Source organism: Octopus bimaculoides, chromosome 4, assembly GCF_001194135.2.
Source record: "Octopus bimaculoides isolate UCB-OBI-ISO-001 chromosome 4, ASM119413v2, whole genome shotgun sequence".
Lineage (NCBI taxonomy): Eukaryota > Metazoa > Mollusca > Cephalopoda > Octopoda > Octopodidae > Octopus > Octopus bimaculoides.
This window is the reverse complement of record NC_068984.1, coordinates 11,917,629-11,937,883: the sequence shown is the minus strand read 5'-3', so window position 1 is coordinate 11,937,883 and position 20,255 is coordinate 11,917,629. Positions and strand designations below refer to the sequence as shown.

Below are 20,255 nucleotides of genomic sequence, written 5' to 3'. Positions count from 1 at the left end.
ATGTCATTTGTGTCAACTTGGGAAAATGTCTTATTTTCTGACATCAATGTGTTTCAGAATTGAAAACATGAGAGTAAAGAGGCCAACTAAAGGTTGCAAATGTATCTTTTTTTATTAAGATTGAAAAATCAATTAAACTGATATAGTTTAACTGACTAAACAGTCAGCAATGTCACAAAAAGCTGGTGGGCTGTGTATGAATTAGCTATTAACAACAGAAGTAGCTTCATAACAAATATTAATTAGCACATCCAACCTAATATGTGAGGCAACAGTGCTGATGAAATTTTGTCAACCAATATAATCTCTGCTTTTTAGCATTTACCATCTACACAAGATGATTTCTCAGGATGCTGACTGCAGTCTGCAGCATTCTATGCAGCACATCCAAAATATGTTGGATGTGCGAAGTAATATTCATCACAATGGCTGCTTTTGTCACTGATAAATAATTGGGGGGAAAAAAACAAAAAAACAGATTGTGTAGTTAAATAGGTAAAACCATTTTTAATGGTTGGAATATTTGAAAAACATTACATAAGCAATGAAAATGTTTAGTTTCATTGGCAAATAAAGAGGTAACTCCAAGCATATCAACCTTAAGAGCTTTAACATAATTTTATTCCTTCCAAGGTGTTAACTATTGAATCAATAAATGCTCAGATTTACATTTGTTGGTAGAAGGGTTAATGTTTAAAAATAGATTTACCCTTGTAAAGACAAAATGAAGGTTAATAATGCTATTATAACCGAGTATTTACTGTTTCTTAGAAAAGAACCTGACTTTTTTTTAATGTTAGGTGCAAGCATAGCTGTGTAATAAGAAGTTTGCTTTTCAACCACATGGTGGTACCTTGGGCAAGTATCTTCCTTTTTAGCCTCCTGATGACCAAAGTCTTGTGAGTGGATTTGGTAGGTGGAAAGTGAAAGAGCCTGTGTATATATGCATATGTGTTTTGTCCTCCACCACTGCTTGACAACTGGTGTTGGTTTGTTTACATCCCTTTAGCCTAATGATTTGACAAAAAAAAAAAGAAGAAGAAAAAAAGAGACCAATAGAATAAATGCCCGGCTTTGAAAAGAGAAAAAAATGGTACTGGGGTCAATTTGTTAGATTGAAAATTTTTCATAGAGGTGCCCCTGCAGCAGTTCAGTCTGATCACTGAAACAAGTAAAAGCTATTGCAATAACTGAAATTCATATGTGATGGCCATAAATCACAACACTTACTATTAATAAAGATTCACTTTAAGATTTAACCACACCTTATATTACTGAATTCAAAGCCACACAGATGATACCCATTGACCTCAAACAAATTCTTAGATTTTTAGTGTCTTTTAAATGATGATTCCAGATCCTTGTCTTGCACCATTGGTGACCAAAAATTATCTGAAATGTTCTGTTTTGTATTTATTTCATTTCATATATTTTCCAAATAATTCCGTATGGTGGTATTAATAGTTTGCCTGTTATTCCCACATAGGATATTGATCTAGATATGCTCACAATTTGCTTCAATTACTGTTGAGAAAGCTTTAGTGTTCCCTTTATGCTTATTTCAGAATGAAATTGCTGTTATTTTGTATGGTATTATTTGATTGGCGATACCTGGAAGATGGACCTTTCTTTTTATAAGTGAGTTGTTAATGTTACTGAATATTAGTTTTATATGACTGTGTATTGTATGTTGAAGCCTTTATTTGTGATATATAATAGTGTATGTGTTTTGGATTCTGTTAAGGACATATCTTGTTTACCCCTCTTACCATCAGCTCCAAATATTGTGTTGTCTTATAGTGACCAGCGCATGGAAAATGGCTTAATCTCAATAATGCTCTTATTTATAAATAAATACTTTCAATTAAAATAATGCTTTTGTTCTACCAAATACAAATCTTTTCATATCTTTCAAAACAAGTTTATCATCATATAATTCATTATACAATTTCCTAAATGGTCGCAAGTATAATCATCTCATTAGCTATTCAAACAATAGTGATGCAATCAGTACAAATTAATAACATCAATAGTATTTTGAACAAAATATAATTTTATTAGTTTGATTACTGATGTACAGTTTTCTTGGTTAAGCCTCATCTTTAGAGTTTATCATGAGATTTTTTAGATTAATGTAGTTCATTCTTGATGTTTCATATCTTATAAAATAATTCCTTTATTCAAACTCTAAACACTTAGAGGAAGCATTATTGATGTAATAACTACATATATATATATATATATATATATATAACCAATAGTCTGCAAAGCTGCATCTTCTATGGACACTGAGAATAACTTCTTAAAAGACAAGTTTATGAACATTATTATATATAAAGTTGTCTAAAATAAGTCTGTCAATATTATTACGTATTTAATATAGAATTGATGTTGTCTGCATGTATTTTAAAGATAATTGTACAAAAATGGAATTTTCTTTAACATATTAATTTGTTGTTTTTTTTTATTTACACTAAGTTATGTTAGTATATTTCTTGTATTTATTATTTCCATGAAACGAAATAGAATTTAATTCTTTCATGCAAATTTCACATTTTTGTACATCTTGTTAACATAGTCCTGTTAGTTCTGTTAATCTAAAATTTATTATACATAAGAAATTCTATCTTCCATTATGTCAACAGTGATTGTAATTTGCTAGCAATGCATTTCTAAGAGTGATATACTGTATGAAGGCTTATTTTAACTTGCTTTCTCCTAGTTTTTCTTTTACTTTTAGCTTGTACAAACTTCCTCTCTAAATTTATATATTATTAACTAGATAAACAATATTATGAATACACTTGTCACTTCTCTGAGTGTTTATATTTCATTTGCTTGTAGTATTTTGATAGAATCCTTTCTAAAACTCCATTATCATAATCATTAAAATTATATGTACATGATGTTTGGTATATATATATCCTTTTACTGCCCTAACAAATGCATACTCATGAGAAACTGTAGGTTGTGACAGAGAATAGCATTTATTTTTTATTATAATAATTGTGGATTTAAACACAAAGTGAATTTCTTCTGTACTTGTTCCTCTTCCATCTTATTCGTCTGCATCTGCACTAATATATATTCTGAATATTATAGAATATTGAAAATTGATAGTGGTGGTGGGGCATATGGTGGAATGATTTTCTGAAGGAGTAAAAAGAAATCCAGCAGATATAATGGAATTTAGGATAAACTGAATTCAGAAGTGATTGGAAATTGAAGGTGTCATATGTATTTTCTTTGAAGAGAAAAGATCCATATTGATTTATAAAATAACCAGAACATGTGTTGTGAAAATTAGCAAAAAGAATGAAGTGATTTAGCAAAAAAGTTGTTAAATCACAAAATTCAGAACGAAATTTGTTTTATAATATTCACTGTTGTTGCGTATTTGTGCTAAAACCTTTTCAGTATTGTTGGTAGTTTCACACCTGATTTTTCTGTTAGCTTCCATCATTATAAATCTGTAGTGTTGCCTGCTCACTTTCCAGCTATTTGTGGTTTTCATCATTTCTTATTCTTCTAAGTTATATCTTTGGTCTACTTTTGTCTTAAAAACCAGTTAACATTATTATTATTATTATTATTTTTAATTCAATTGATTTAATCTAAAATCATTACAGTTAATGAAAATCAACTTGTTTACATGAAGCATTGCTGTTGTTTATATTGTGTTAGCTTTATTTAAATCAATCCATTCTTTGACTGGCCTATATATCAGACAAAGATTGATTGGTAGTTTAATATGAGCATTGTGAAGAAAAATTAAATTTAGAAATATTTATGAAAATGTCATGCTTTCTTTTCTAATTTATTTATGGGATATATAAGAAAGGCCTAGACCAAAATAAATGTTGTAAACTTACACATAGCCAACAAGAGAACATTTACGTAGCTTTTTGACTTGCTAAACATATCAGCCAAGTCTCCTACATAACACATCCTTTCAAGCTAAAAAGAAAGAAAGAAAGGCAGGAAAATATATAAGTAGTCCTTGATACACTGCTTTGAAAACTATGATGGTCATTACTAGAATGCTTTTGCTGGTACATACGCTCAAGCAAGGTTGACGTGGGACTAAGCAACAAAACATGAGAACATAGTTTGGAAATGAGGAACAAGACCTGAATATTACAATTGAAATATAAGGCAAGAGTCAAAGCTATAAAGCCAGTTGTTTATCAACAAACCTGATCTCTTTGACTAAACTCAACTCATAGTGAACATATAAAGAAATTATTTTTATTAGACTAAGGGATTTAATGGCTGTGCCTTCAGTATAGTCGCAACTCACTGGTTTGAACAAGCAAAGTAGTAAAACAACACATTTACAATTGATACAAACATCAATATCAAACTATTTACCTAAAACAAAATGTTACTGGAATATGAGATGTTTAAGAGTTTTTTCCCCCTCAGTTTTCCAAATACATCAAAAGAATCAATAAATTATGGAAAAAAATATAGATATATAGAATTTTTTTTAAAAGGATACATATAAAAGCTAAACTAATCTATATATTATTGGTTTTAAGTATTCTTTTTTCTCTATTGACATTGGTTTAACAAATTTACTTAAGTAATTTATGCACAGATTGCACACCTCACTAAGATATCTTTTCTAGCGTTCTCTGACCTCAGCCTACTTTTGCTTATGACGGCTTTCAACACATAATACCACTGTCCAACATTCACTGTATATCGAACCAAATTCATTCATCGTTTTAAAAGAATATTTCATTTGTTTTCATTCATTCACAATATTTTTTATTTCAAGATATTGTAAAACCATTACAAACACACACACACACACACAAAGTGGTATCAAAAAGTTCCTGGACTAGTTCTGTAGCAAGCCAACAGCACATGGTTGCATGTGCAATAAAAGCTAGCAGTCACCTTCATAAGGCAGTGTGCCAAGTGACATTGCTGTGTTTACTTTGCAAGTTGTGAAATTTGTCTTTTTTTGTGATCATGTGTTTGCTATAGTCTGTGATTTTATGGACAAGAACAAAGAGCCAACATGAAATTTTGCATTAAACTTAGGGAGTCTGCTACAGAGATGTTGAGCATGCTTCTGCAAGCTTAACAGCGATGGGGCAATGAGTTGTATACGGTGTTTCGAGTTGCACAGTCACTTCAAAAGCAGAAGATCTAGCACAAGTGTCACCCCTGGAAATGTATTATGGTGCATTGAGAGTTCTACTGCGATGTTTTGAAGCACTTGAGGGAGGACATTTGATGAAAGCTCCTGGGTCTGTGGAGGGCGAAGAATTAGATTCTTCACCAAGCTCTCCTCGCGTGTGAGTTTCTCACCAAAAACAACATGGTATCACTTCCACACCTGCCCTATTTGCCGAATTTAGCACATGTGGACTTCCATCTCTTCCCCAAGATGAAAATGCAGTTCAAAGGTCACTGTTTTAACACTGTTGCTGAGATTCAGAGTGAATCACAGAAGGTCCTCAACTCACTTACGGAAAATGACTTCCAGGTCGCATTCCAAAAGTGGCAGGAACAACAGGACAAGTGTATTACTGCACAAGGTGACTATTTCAAAGGAGATGATGTTATAACTTGGGTAAATAAGTTATTTTTTTTATTAAACATAACTAGCCTGGGAACTTTTTGATACTACTTGGTGTGTTTGTGTTTGTGTAATCGTCATCGTCATTTTAATCTGTACTTTACCATGCTTGCACTGGCTGGGTGGAATTTATTGAGGCAGATTTTCTATGGGTGGATGCTCTGCCTGTCACCAACCCTCACCTGTTTCCAGGTAGGGTGATATTTCCCTATGACCAGGCATGACAGAAGACTGGGAACAAAGGACACTACTTGCATGACAGTGTCACCTGTTTACAATTAACAATATGTCAAGGCAAGGAAACAGTAACATATGGATACATTCATGCACACACACACACACACACACACACACACACACACACACACACACTGTCTACCTAAGTTAAAATGAGGCTCTTAAGGCTTGTTGTTTCTATCTATTCCTCTCTTCCCTGCAACTCCTCTACCTAACATCCTTCCCTCCCTCCGCTTGTGTTCACCATTCACTATGTCCCTCCCCCCCATCTCCTAGTCTCCTTTTACACTATCACAGACTTGTTCCTAATGAGTGTCTCTCCCTGCAACTCATCTTCTTAATCCCCCTCCCCACCATTTCCCACTACTTTCACACTCTTGTGAACTTTCCTGCCCCTTAACCCTATCCAATCTTCTGTACCACTTATGTACTACTCCCTGTAACTTGAGGCTGTGTCCAACATATCTTCATCACCATCCTCTCTCTTTGTCTCTTCTCTTCTTCCATCAGAGGTAGTCATGTATCTCCTACTGTAAGGCACCTATTTCTCTTATCTCTTAATCTCTTTTGCCCTGGCACAAAAGCCACCTCCCTCAATACCACTTGCCCTTCAGTTGAAGGGTTTTTGTCTTGCAAGTGACTTGGTATCCTTATTGGTGCTGGTACCACATAAGAAGTACCCAGTGCATTCTGTAAAGTGGTTGGCATTAGGAAGGGCATTCAGCTGCAGAAACCATGTCAAAACTGACAGTAGAGCTTGGTGCAGTCATCTGGCTTGCCAACTCCTGAAACTGTCTGCCAGCATGGAAAAATGGATGTTCAATGATAATGATGGTGATTATATATATGATAGACTTCTTTTAGTTTCTTATTTCTTTACTGCCCACAAGGGGCTACACACAGAGAGGGCAAACAAGGACAGACAAACGGATTAAGTCGATTACATCGATCCCCAGTGCGTAACTGGTACTTATTTAATCGACCCTGAAAGGATGAAAGGCAAAGTCAACCTCGGCAGGATTTGAACTCAGAACGTAGCGGCAGACGAAATACCGCTAAGCATTTCGCCTGGCGTGCTAACGTTTCTGCTAGCTTGCCACCTTCTTTTAGTTTCTTATTTCTTTATTGCCCACAAGGGGCTAAACATAGAGGGGACAAACAAGGACAGAGAAAGGGATTAAGTCGATTATATCGACCCCAAAAGGATGAATGGCAAAGTCGACCTCGGCGGAAATTGAACTCAGAACGTAATGGCAGACAAAATACTGCTAAGCATTTCACCCGACATACTAATATTTCTGCCAGCTCGCCGCCTTCGCCTTCTTTTAGTTTCTGTCTACCAAAGACACTTGCTCAAGGTGTCACACAGTAGGCCTGCATCTATATATAATTTGATTTAATGTATCAGGTTAGCCTTATGTATAGAGAGAATATATTTAGTATGATTGTAAAATTCTCTATACTTTTAACTTCTTATACCAATTCTAACTATTGTCTAGTCTATGTCAAATAATATACTGCTACCTAGTTAGTAAGTGTTCTCTCTCTTCCTATTTTAGTGATCCATTGCTACAGTCCGTAATCTTTTATAGATGACCAGACCACAGTTATTGCTTTTTGTGCTTTGTCTCAGCCTGTTAGCCAGTGAGTGCTCTTTGGCATTTGTTGGTTATATTGCCATTATTGGTGTGTGTCCAAAAATTTTACAACTACTAACTAGAATGTTTAGAATTAGATTAGTTTCAGTTCTGATTCTTTTGCGACTAACCCTTTTGCTTAATTAAAACCAGAATTTTATCCACACACATTGCAATACTTTAAATCATATGATCCTTTTATATTCACTAGTATAATTTGGCCTATGAGATTGGTTTCTTTAATGAAGTTGTATTTGTCATTTTCATTTTGTAAATATTATTTACAGTTGTATTTAATTAGGATAGGAATTATGGAAAATCTTAGTAAAATAAACAAATGTTATTCAAATATTTAATTGAAAATACGTCTAACAGTGAAAAAATAATTTTAAAAAAAGCAACCAAGCAAAAAATGTTGCAGTCATGCATCTTTTGAATTCTAGCCACACAAAAATACTCCTTGGATAGTTGTTCCCCCCATATACTTATATATATATATATATGATCCCTCCTAGATTTATTTACAAAACAACCTAGAACTACAGATTTATTATTTCTCTAGATTAATTTTGGAGAAAATAAATATGCATCAATATTGAATTCTTAGGTTTTTTTCCTCCTCCCCTTCCTTTAAAATTCAATCAGTTAAAATTTGATTCGTATTGAGAATTTTATTTAAAAAAAAAAATAGATGCGAAATTAATTTTTCATTTATTAAAAATATTTAAGGACCGAAATGAAAATTTATTTTATTTATATTCTTATTTGAAAATATTCACTTTATCTGAGTGTTGGCCTTTGTTGCTATATAAAAGAAGTGTGGAATGTAGCCAATCAATGATGTAGGCAGACAGCCGGTCAGGCAAGCAGGCAGACAGGCAGACAATTGTCAGTGTCCCTTTGCTAAGCAGTCCTTGCTGTTAGGCTGGAAATTTCTGTGAACATCGGTTACAACAAAGAAATCAACTCCTGCTATAAATAGCCATGTGAAGGCACTAAAGCAACAGCCTTTGACCTGTTCAAAAACCACCGGTAGAAATTGTCAGAGCCCAATGTACTGGTATTCAGGTATTGTTTTTGTAAATATCGTTTCTTCATCTGTCTTCAGTTGTAGTTCTTGCTCCTGCTACAATGTCTTGTATATCGTCAGCTCGGGATATTATCTCCTCTTTGCTCACATTTTAATGCACTACCACCGCTATCGCTGCTACCACTCATGCTTTTTCTTTCCCCCCTCTCTCTCTTCTTTCTTCTCTCACCCTTTGCCTAAATTTCCATCTTCTTCTTCTTCTTCTTCTCTAGAAGCCTGCTCTTTTATTGTTGTTGTCTTTCTCGCTGTCACTCCTCTGATTTCGTTTCATCGTCCTTTGTTACTGCACAAGGATTACTAAAAACACGATGTGTCTTATACGGTGTTTCTACTTTTGCTTTTTCTAACGAAAACGGTGTTGTTTTTGATTTAGCAATATCCGAATTAGTTGTCATTGTTGGCATAGTTATTAGTATTACTAGTTGTTGTGATTATTATTATTATGATTATTTATTATTATTATTATTTATTATTTAGTTACTGTTGTTTATGTATCTTTTACATTGCATCCACGTTCTTTTATTATTTGTCCACCATTTCTGATAATGCAAATAAAAGCCTTTTATTATTTTTTTAAAGGCTCTAGGAATATTCTGCTTTAATAGCAGCTGGTTGCTTGATTAAAAGTTAAGTTACTTGATAAACGGCTGATTCTTTTCGACTATTCACTTTACAACTTGTTACTATATTTTAAAAGTTTTATTACCTGTCTCTTCTTCTGATGATGATGATAATAATAATAATAATAACTTGTAATTTTTATAACTGTAGTTGATTGACATGTCTTACGAAAATATCTCCATTTGTTTTCATCATTTCTGGTTTATTTTTGTAATAAACATATTAATGTATTTAGTATTAAACGTATGAAAAACTAATTGGAGCAGTGAAAGTTTTAATTTTTAATTACTGTCTCTGTTTTGTTAATACGTATAAACACAAACATTGCATACGACTTCAAGATTGATTATCCATCACTATAAAGAAATAGAATCGAAATTAAATTTAGAAAACATTGTTTTGGTATTAATTTAATCTTCGTGTATTTCACGAATTTTAAGATATTCGTATTCGGAATTTATTAACTGGAAAAATGTTTAAATGTCTGTCTTACGCATATAAACACACATGTCGGCATTTCGTCAAAATAGTGTGCTCACAAAACAAATAAATAAAGCAGTCTTTGATCCTAAATAGATTTACTCCGGTGATGGCATATCGCTATATTCGTTTTTTAAAATTTGATTCTTTCTGGTCACCTCATTAGCACACACTCCTTTCTTGTTCAGAATATTTTAAATGTGAAATACAGTATAAAAAAAAAACATAAATAAAAAAATAAATAAAAAATCTTGCTCTGTTATGCAATTCTGACATTAGTTTCACTTTTTACATACCAAAATCAAACCCGATCTATTTTCTGGTCTTATTAAGTCAGCTGAATATTATTTAGCTGTCTATGTTTTAGCAGAATATTGGTGACATTGGATAATCATAATCAGAAGGGCATTTTACTTCCTGTTGAAAGATAGTAAGTTTGTGTGAGAGAGAGAGAGAGAGAGAGAGCAAGAGAATTATGTATATTATCATTATTATATAATTAGACTTTAACATTAACCAAATTTCTTAGATTGTTGTTATTGATGAAGCTAGTGAGCGAGTTAATGATATTGTTTATTGGTGATGTTATCAAGGCCATGGCATGAATACGGCTGGTAGGCCATGAGATCAGTCTACCTCCAGTAACTAACTGATAAATCTGTACTAATTTAATTTCCTAGAGTAATTGGTATCTGGAATTAGAGAATATTTGTAGCAACAAACAAGCCTAATTCTCTTACCTCCAGTCCTTTGACAGCTAACTTAAGATCCACTTTAACTAAATTTCCCTCAACATTTCTAAAGTTCTGTAGCATATATGCTCTCACAACATATCTCGTCAGTTTGTATTACATGTCCAAATCAGTGTAGTCCTCTTTCTATTACACACTAACTAAATGTTTTAATACTATGTTACCTTCTTAGCTTGTTTTGTACTCCATCTCTCTTCGTATTGCACACTTAGCTAACTATATTCCACTGATTCCTTATTGCAGTATATCTTCTGTATTTCCTGTCATAAGTATCAAATTGTTTACCCTTCTTTCGTGTAATCTTTTTGTATACAGAAAGTAAAAGTCTTAATTGCAAATCAATGAATAATGATTACTCAAACTTCTCCTATCCCTTACTTTCATTACATATGTACAACTTTTAGCAAGTCAACTAAACAATGCATGGTTTTTAATAGCTAATTATACTGTTAGTTTCTCCCATGCATATAATATTTTCATAATTTTAGTTTATCAGTCTACTCAATATCCCGATGTACAGTTTCTGCAGATATTTTTTTGTAGTGATAGCATTAAGTTTTGATCTAATTGTCCTGTGGAACCCAAAGAAGCCCACCTCAATTAATATTGTTGACTTTTCATGGATTTTATTACTAATTAGTACTTTAGCCGTAGTTTTATTCACTTTTCCCCTTCATAATTCAAACCTACTTGTCCAAAGATTGTGCAGTGAGAAGCAAATTAATCAGATTCATTTCATACAAAAACCCACCCTTGGACTCTAGCGTTATTTCTTCAAATATTAGGAAGATTGAAGCAAAAGATTTGGAAGCCAAGACCTTGTTATCAAATCAGTTCTTCAATACTTTTACTGCTGAATTCAAATTTACATTTAGCACCATGAGTGACTCTCTAAAAAATTCTTCCAAAGTGTTCCATTCCCCATCTTGCAATTCATTTTTCTGAAAATTTGGCAATAATTTTGTTATTGTGACTACAAATGGATAAATCAGTGATATATTAACATTACATTGCTGTAAATACTAATCTGATCCTGTAAGATTAGATATTCTTTAAAAATACCCCTTTACAAAGTGTCTGCTTGCCATCCATAATTATGATTATTTGAATTGGTAAAACAAAGTCGTACACACTGGGAAAGAATCTCAGTATTTTACATTTCCAGTAAGTTTATCATCTTGAAATACTGTATCGGATAGCAAAATATGTCAATAGGTGCAGGTGTGGCTGTGTGGTTAAAAAGCTTGCTTCCCAACCATGTGGCCTTGGGTTTGTTCCTGCTGTGTGCATCTTGGACAAGTATCTTCTATAACCTGCAAGCCAACCAGACCTTGTGAGTGGATTTGGTAAATGAAAACTATGTGGAAGCCTGGTGTGTGGTAAAACCCTTGTCTTGGCACTACATGGTGGTTGTAAATGAGTATTATCATAGCAAGGTTGTTCTTTTCCAATCTTCCATAAAAAATATGTCTAACCATGGGAAATATTAGTGTTTATATTCTTGGCAACAAGAAGAGCATCTTGCCAAAGAGAATCTGCATCAGCAAATTCCATTTCACTCATGCAAGCATAGAAAAGTGAACATGATCATGATGATGATGTTGAAGAGTCATTTATTTTACATTGGATCATTAGACACCTGTAACCTATGATGCTATCATTCACAAATACAATCACAGGTTCACTATGTTTATGACTGCAAAAGTGACAACGGATTGTCTGTAACTACATACAGAACATAGTGTAAAGGACTAGTTTTGAAGAACTCTTGATTTTCAGTTTGATCCCTCATGTTTACCATACACATTGGTGAAAGATGTGACATTTTTTGCCTTCCAAATCATATCCAAAAAGTGTTGGTCAACCAAAAACTAAGGTACTGTGAAAAGGGATCAAACTCAAAGCCACATGGTTGCAAAGCAAACTTCTTAACCACACAACCATATTAATCTTTATTTCTCCCTGTAAAAAATGTTTTTAATCCTTCATTTCCTAGTATAAGGGAATGTTTATGTTAGGCTGCTCATTATTAAAAACTAAGTTACAGTTAATGAGTTATCATCTGATGGATTGGCTTGAATTCTCTTTTGGAAAGATTTAAATTGTTCAAGCCACCCATACATATTGGGTAAATCTTTCTATAAGAAAGATCACTACTGTATTTCCAAATGATGAAAAACCATTTTTTCACATGATTTAAAAGTTTGAACACCCTTTCAGTTATATATATACTTTCTATTTACCTTTTTTCTCCCTAATAGCTATTTATCTGTTTCCATCAAGCAAGTTATAAAAGGAATGTTGTGCTTTTAAAATGGACATTTTCTCTGTCACTTACAATTATAGGATTTGGGGTTAAATTAGACGATATTATATGTCTCCTTGTTTTTCAGGAACAATGATGTATTGATGAACAGTCAGTAGCATTGAAGAACATAAAGATTAAAGTTGTAGTTGAGAAGACGTTAGCTAACATGAAGGATTGGAAGCCATCTGAATATTGGAAAAGAGTTACCTGTATCATGATAATTCACACTGCGTTACTTCCTGACTGCTGCTCTGTGAGCACTGTAAAGGCTGTAAGACATGACCATGAACAGCTGCAATGGGGACAAAGAAACCATAATCAGCAGGAAGGTGATGGTCTTTGGGTGTGTTTCCATTGAGAGGCCACCTCACATCTTTGAACAGAGTTTCAAGCTCAATTCAGATGGCTATGTGAATCTGCTGGAAACTATGATCAAATCTCTGGCTGGTGGGGGTTATTGCTTGAAAGTCATGTATGAAGCAGGATTCAGGTCCTTACCATAACTCCAGAAATGTTTGTCGGAGAATTTCTACAACTTCACCATCCCCAATTTCTAGCCTCCTAAGTCCCCTGATAGTAATCCAATGTGTGGAGTGCAGTTAGAAAAAACACTGCCTGTAAGACTGAGCTGGCAGCCAAGATCAAGGAGTTTGAAGATCTTCCCAGCCCACAGCGAGGAGTACATCTGCCAGGTTTTGGAGGCATTTTGAGGTCATGGTGGAAGCTGAAAGCAGTTACTTTAAGTAAACTGTTATCTCCCAGCCAAAATCTAGTTAATATTTTTTTTAATACTTTTATTTTTGGATAGGATATGTTTTCTTTTTGTATTACACAAACTGTCAGATTTAGCCTGAATATTTTTTATAGTCTATCACCTAAATCTCAAAATCTTGAAGTGACTAATAATGATTGTAGTATTCTAGTGAATTTATTTTGATGAGTAGAATTTGATGAACAGGAATTGTGCTGAAAGCTTATATATATTATTCATTCTTAATACATTCTAGTAGATTCAAATTTGAATATTTGATCTCTGTTGTTCATCATTAAGAATGCCTCCTCCCTTTAAATGGTGTGTTCATAACACTTATGATCACTGGTTCACTGATGTAAGAAGACTTTGAAGCTTGTATTTTTATGTGAATCCTTAGTCAAAGCTTCTTTACTGGACTGAATAAACAACATCGATCAGATATTCACTTTTGAATCTATCAAGAACAAATATGATTCATTATTTTTATTTTTACAAAGGAAAGGTTGACAGTTACTTAGAAAATTTTGTTTAGTAACCATCATTAGATGTTTATGCATGCTATGCACTTATGTAGACACAAGGCAAATTTTGTTTGTAAATAACCATGTAGAATGGTAATCATTTTATTGAATTACATCCCTTCATGCTAGTAGTAACCAATTCATTGATAAAATAAGTATTATGACTTTTTGTTGGCCCAAAACTACAACATTATCTTCACTGAATCTCACCTCATTGTTTTTACAATCATTGGATATTTCGTAACTTTTGTAACTCACAATGACTGATTTTCAGTCAATAATATAATAATTACTGTATTACTTTCAGTTCTGAGACATTGCCTCTGCTGAAAACATTAGAAATGTATAGTATTTTGTTTCTTCTGCCTGCAAAGTATAGGTCATAAATGATTGGTTTAACGTTTAATATGCAACATTTCTTGACAACAAATTAATTATATCCTCTTTTGAGCAGCTGATTATCTAGTATGATCTTCACAAGTTGGGCTGTACAATGTTCAAAATCTTGACAACCGCAGTTGTTTGTTGTAGAACAGCGATCCTTAACCTGGATGGTAGTATTGTCGTGAGGGAATTCTGAAGTCACTTGGGGGCATATGAATGGTTGTGATTTAGAAATAAGATGTTTAAACCAAGTGCAATATTTATAATTTGAATACATTGAAACAAATGTAGACACATTAAATACAGAATTAGAATATGAGTTGGACATGTTATCAGTGAACTGAAATATGTCTGGTGTTTCAAGGTTCAATATAATATAATCTTCATCTTTAGTAATTTCCATAAAAATTGAAGATAAGCACATTAAACCACACAAATATTTAAAAAGGAACACATGCTAATTGGTATAGTAAAAGAAAATAGAGAAATACACCATTGAGCAAAAGAAGTTCTGCTTTCTTCTTTTTCTTTCCCAAAACATATGGAGAAGGGAGACATTTTCAAAGCGGGGTTTGGGGTTCATCAGTGATAGCACTGAAGTACAAAAGCTTGAAAGCATTCTAGCAGAGAATCAGAAGGAAAAGACATTGGTTGCTTGCAACATTACTTCATTTCATAAACTGCTGGGTGATTATGGAATGTCAGTTGTAATTTTAAAATCATAAGTACTGGTAGCTAGTTCATTAGTAGTTAACCCATCTGAAGCTAACAACGTATCAGTGAAATAGCTGTCTTTCATGCGCAGGAAAGCAGTAGACAATAATTCTGTACCAAGTTGACAGTGCACAAAATATGCGGTGTCAGCTGCTTTGGCAGACCGACAGAAGACAAGGGCCCATGATGCAACAAGATCAGCAAGATAAAGTAAATAATGAAATGGTATTGAGCTGAACACCATACATTGCTCAGAACATTTATTTTACAAAATGTTGTTTCTACATATGTGCTTTTGAGTGGCTTTTTTCTTTCCTTTTCTTCCAATTTCACTCTGAATAAGTTATCAATGGGTCAGCCTAGCAGAGCACATTAGTCTAGGATATTAACCAATTTTAAGTTACTGGTATGAAGGAGTTGTCTGTTAAATGTAATGCTATAGTTAGACCAGATCTGGCTAATTTAAAGATAAACAGATTATTTTGGCTGGATATGGCCAGTTTAAATGCTAAAGGGTTAAGAAAGAAAATAAAGACTAATTACTAGATTCTGCTGGGTGTGTCATGTGAATATGAAGAAGTTTTGAGTTGAGAAAGCGACTGGTTATTGAAACTATTAGTTTATTGCAAACAACATAGATGATTACATATTTGTGGCTATACAAGTGACTAATGCATGCTGGGTGAAAATGTCTTGTAAATTGATGGTGACGTATACTTAATAAATTCAAGATGAAGTAGTAATTGAATAACCTGAATGCTATAATTCAGAATAAATTTTATATCACAGAACTGTCCATCTTGCATCAGAATTAGAAAGTAGGTATTAAAATAAGAAGAGTTTAATATGGTGGTCAACCTAAACCAAGTTCTCTTAAAAACAGTTAATTACTTTATGAGGTGGTATCAAAAAGTTCCTGGACTAGTTCTGTTGGGCGCCAATAGGTGGCAGCACATGATTGTGTGTGCAGTAAGAGCTAGCAGTCACCTTCATGAGGCAGTGTACCCAGTGACATCGCTGTGTTTACTTCGCAAGTTGTGTTTTTGTGATCACATGTATGCTGTAGTTTGTAATTTTGTTGTGGACAGGAACAGAGCCAACATGAAATTCTGCATTTAACTTGGGAAGTCTACTACTGAGACATTGAGCATGCTTCAGCAAGCTTATAGCGATGAGGCAATGGGTCATATGCAATATTTTGAGTGGCATGGGTGCTTCAAAAGTGGAAAAATATCCTTGGAAGATGATGAGTGATCTGGAAGACATGCTACATGTGTCACCCCCAAAAATGTGGTATTGTGCATTGAGAATTCATCCTCCAGGGCCAGATTGTCAATGGAGAGTTTTACTGCAATGTTTGAAGCATTTGAGAGAGGGCATTAGGCAAAAGCAACTGGATCTATGGAGCGCAAAGAATTGGATTCTTCCTGACAACAATGCACGCTGTCCCCAAACTCTCCTCAGTCACGAGTTTCTCGCCAAAAACTTCCTTGCTTCTGCTTCTGCCCTATTTGCTAGATTTAGCATTTGCTGACCTCCATCTCTTCCCTAAGATGAAAATGCCACTCAAAGGTTGCCATTTTAATGCTGTTGTCAATATCAAGAGCAAATTGCAAAAGGTCTTGGACTTATGGAAAATGAATTCCAAAAATGGCAGGGATGCTGGGACCAGTGTATTGCTGTGCAAGGTGACTATTTCCAAGGAGATGATGTTAAAACTTAAGTAAATAATATTTTTTTTTTATTAAGCATAACTAGTCCAGTATCACTCATAGGTACATCCAAATTATTTGATTGGGTCCGCAACTCAACATCATTCAGTTTACAAGAAATTGCAGCTAAATCTCAAAATCATATTCTATTTCAAAGGACACATTAGAAATGTAATCCTCAATGCACTCCTTTTTTTTTTTTTTTTTTTTTTTTTTTTTTTTGTTAAAGGTGGGGATGATTACAGCTGAAACATTTTGGATCATAGATCACCTTAATCTAGCAGTGATAAAATTTATTGCAGACTATGTATCTCAAGATGTAATCTATGCATCACAGCTGGAAAATGTGGTACATATGTTATTATTAGAAATTTTTCACCTTACAGAGCAAACCTTTGAAATGCGATGTAGAATCAAAATGGGTATGCTATTTGACTACTAGCTGATAGAAGTTATTGGGGGTATTTAGTGCTTGTTATATAACACTGATTCCACACAAATGCAAACATGTTAATTATACATACAACACCCAAATGACATAATATGTCTTTTCATTTGCTCACAAGCATCAAGACACTTAGAACAAGAGAATATCTGAACAGTAGACACTTGTAGTATGTATGCAGCATATGAATATTGTTGATTTTAATTGCTTTATATGCTTCTAGCAGTAAAATAACTTGTTTTGTATTGTATTTGTTTATTTCAGAATTATTCCAAGATGCCTGAAGCAATAGCAGGTGGTAGCCATCCTCCAGATCCCGTGATTATGACAGAGCTTCCAACACTTTCCCTTGGATCTATTACACAGGTTACTAACATTTTCAGTGCCACTTGCATAATTTCAATTAAAATTCAACACAATGTTGTTAATTTTTTTACAATGGAAATTTATGTATATCTCAAGCTACAAAAACAACCGACAAACTTTAAAACCACAAACAGATGACAATTACAGCATAATAATAATATTATTATTATTAATAATAATAATGTCCTGATATGCACACTTTTTAATGGTAAAAGATTGCTTAACAATTACATTAAATGAAACAGACATATATCAGTCTTATCAATTTGTGATAGCTTTGATGAAGAAAGTGATGGATACAGGCATGGCAGTGAGGTTAATTTCACAACCACATGGTTCTCAGCTTGATCCTATTGTGTAGCTCCTCAAGCAAGTATCTTCTACCATTGCCCCAAATTGACCAATGCTTGAGAATAGAATTTGATTGCTGTAAACTGAGCAGAAACCCATTATGTTTGTGTGTGTCAATTACATCTAGTAAGCCATCTAAGAGTTTATGGCACTTCTTGCTGCTAACTATTCTTGCTTATTTATCACACCTGAAGATTAGGTTCTTTGTTTACTCTGCCAGCGATCCATGCCTGCTTGCTCATTGAGTTCCTGCCTACTCCCTTCATGTGTGACTCTGAAATTTTGTGTTCTTCATTGCAAGCTAATCTTGGATTTTTGCCAACCGTTTCCAGATTCTTCATATTATGAGATATGATATGAAGGTGAAAATGAAACTCCTTGTGGATTTCAGTTTGAAATAAGAATTAATCAAGAACAAGTGCACTAGTTCTTGATTTATAATGAACAATTCTTTATTTCATGTGAAATTTTAGCAGCCCCTAAGTAAATCCTTTGATAGACTATTGTAGGGCCCTGACTGTAGAAGATATTTGAATGCTGCACAGTAATAAAGTGAACATCATACTACAATGGATGTGTAATGTTGGCATGTATGAATGGTGAGATACAGGTGAGCTGAGAGCAAAACTAGATATAGGTGGAATCAGGCATGGAATGCAAGTGGGAGGGTCACATTGCTATGGGCGTATAGTTCGTGTGGTGGTTATTGAGTTTTGTAAAGATGTATCAAGTACTCTGAGTGTGCGAAACCTATGGGAGGAGGAAACCAAAGAAAGTATGGAATGAAGTAATGAAAACTGATCATAAAGGTGATTGACCTTCATGATGATGATAAAGTAATGTGGCAAATAACAAACCATTGTGCTGGAGAAGACCCACATGACCCCAGCAAGCATGGAAAAGCATTCATAAAAATGATGATTGTTATGAAGTTGTTTAATACATACTTCTGAGTCTCTTTTGCTTATTTGCCTGTGAAACAACACATGGAAACACAGGATTTTTTCCTTATTTAGTCTTACCTTCACCTACTTCTCTATTATCCTTCATTCTCTCTCCTCCATTATTCTGTCTGCTGTCTATCACACACTTCTACTTTTGGTCTTTTTTTTTTTTTTTTTTTTTTTTTTTTTTTTTTGATGACTCTTGGTTATGCTGTTCTTATTTAATCCCTTCACCAATACTGCTTATGTAGCTGTCTACCACTCTCTCATTACACACCTTTGTATCACACTATCACACTTTTGTTCTGGCTCTCTTTATCATCTCTTTGGTTTTATCACCTGGCCCTCTCCAATTACTTCCTCTTCCTATCCATCTTTCTAGAAAGAAAGGAACAGAGACAATGCAAGAGAATGGGGATGCTTTACTCTTACAAGGATCAAGACAATCTTTCTGGCCTTTATAAAATGCACCCAGTACACTCTATAAAGTGGTTGGTGATAGGAAAGGCTTCCAGCTGTAGAACCATGCCAAAACTGGAGTACACAAATGAAATCTAGTCCCTGACCAATCTTGGAAAGTAGTAACTCTAAATATAAACTGAGTTGGACCATGATAGCCTGTCCAAAGCATACCTATTTTGTGGCTGGATGTTGTTATCTCTTATCTGTTTTTAAGTAATGGATTTTTTATTCCATTTGTTTGAAACTATGAAGAACTACTGGACATATTGTTTGTTGAGAATGTTGTCACCCTTTTGCTCAGCCAATGCCATGAAAAAAAAACCTGGAATGCAAACAGCCACATAATACACTGCAATGGTCATTGGTTGGGACAAGGCTATAGCAGAAGATACTTGCCAAAGGTACCGTGCAGTGAAATAGACTCAAAAGTACATGGTTATCAAACAAATTCCATAGCAAACAATCATACTTGATGATGGTGTGTGTACATATCTCACACTGAAGCATATTTCAAAAGTTGTAAAGACTAGCAGTTGATAAATCACTGCTTCCAAAATACTTTGTAATATTTGTCCTCATTGAATTGTGAAGATATCTCTTTGTCACTCATTCCACTGAAATAAGTTGTTAGGAACCTGCAAAATGTTTTTCTCCACAAAATGCAATATAGAATTTAAAAATGAAAAAATAAAAAATAATGATCTTAGTGCAGTTATGCACATCACAACCAGACATTTCCTCTTCTTTGAGAATCTTCATGGCCTCATTTTAAAGAAAAAAAATATTCAAGTTTGTTTTAATTTTTAAAAAAATTGTTTATAATTGTAATTTATAGAATATTCATTATCTTCCATTTTCTCCTCTTTCCTTCTCTTTCTATCATC

The 20,255-nt window shown here is 33.8% G+C and overlaps 1 protein-coding gene across 10 annotated transcripts in view; it reads left to right on the top strand.

Annotated features, from left to right (window-relative positions):
* The window catches only part of LOC106883563 (uncharacterized), a 106,144-nt gene that overhangs the window by 63,431 nt on the left and 22,458 nt on the right, over window positions 1-20,255 (top strand). For 5 of the 10 annotated variants that reach the window (XM_052966889.1, XM_014934626.2, XM_052966893.1 and 2 more), the window contains one exon: window positions 17,513-17,614. The exons of 1 other annotated variant lie outside the window; for it this stretch is intronic. In XM_052966889.1, the coding sequence (XP_052822849.1) occupies window positions 17,513-17,614 (102 nt within the window). Of the gene's footprint in view, window positions 1-1,565; window positions 1,639-8,336; window positions 8,536-17,512; window positions 17,615-19,129; window positions 20,161-20,255 lie in introns of those variants that run through there. 4 more of the 10 variants (XM_014934663.2, XM_052966891.1, XM_014934694.2 and 1 more) reach the window with 3 other exon arrangements.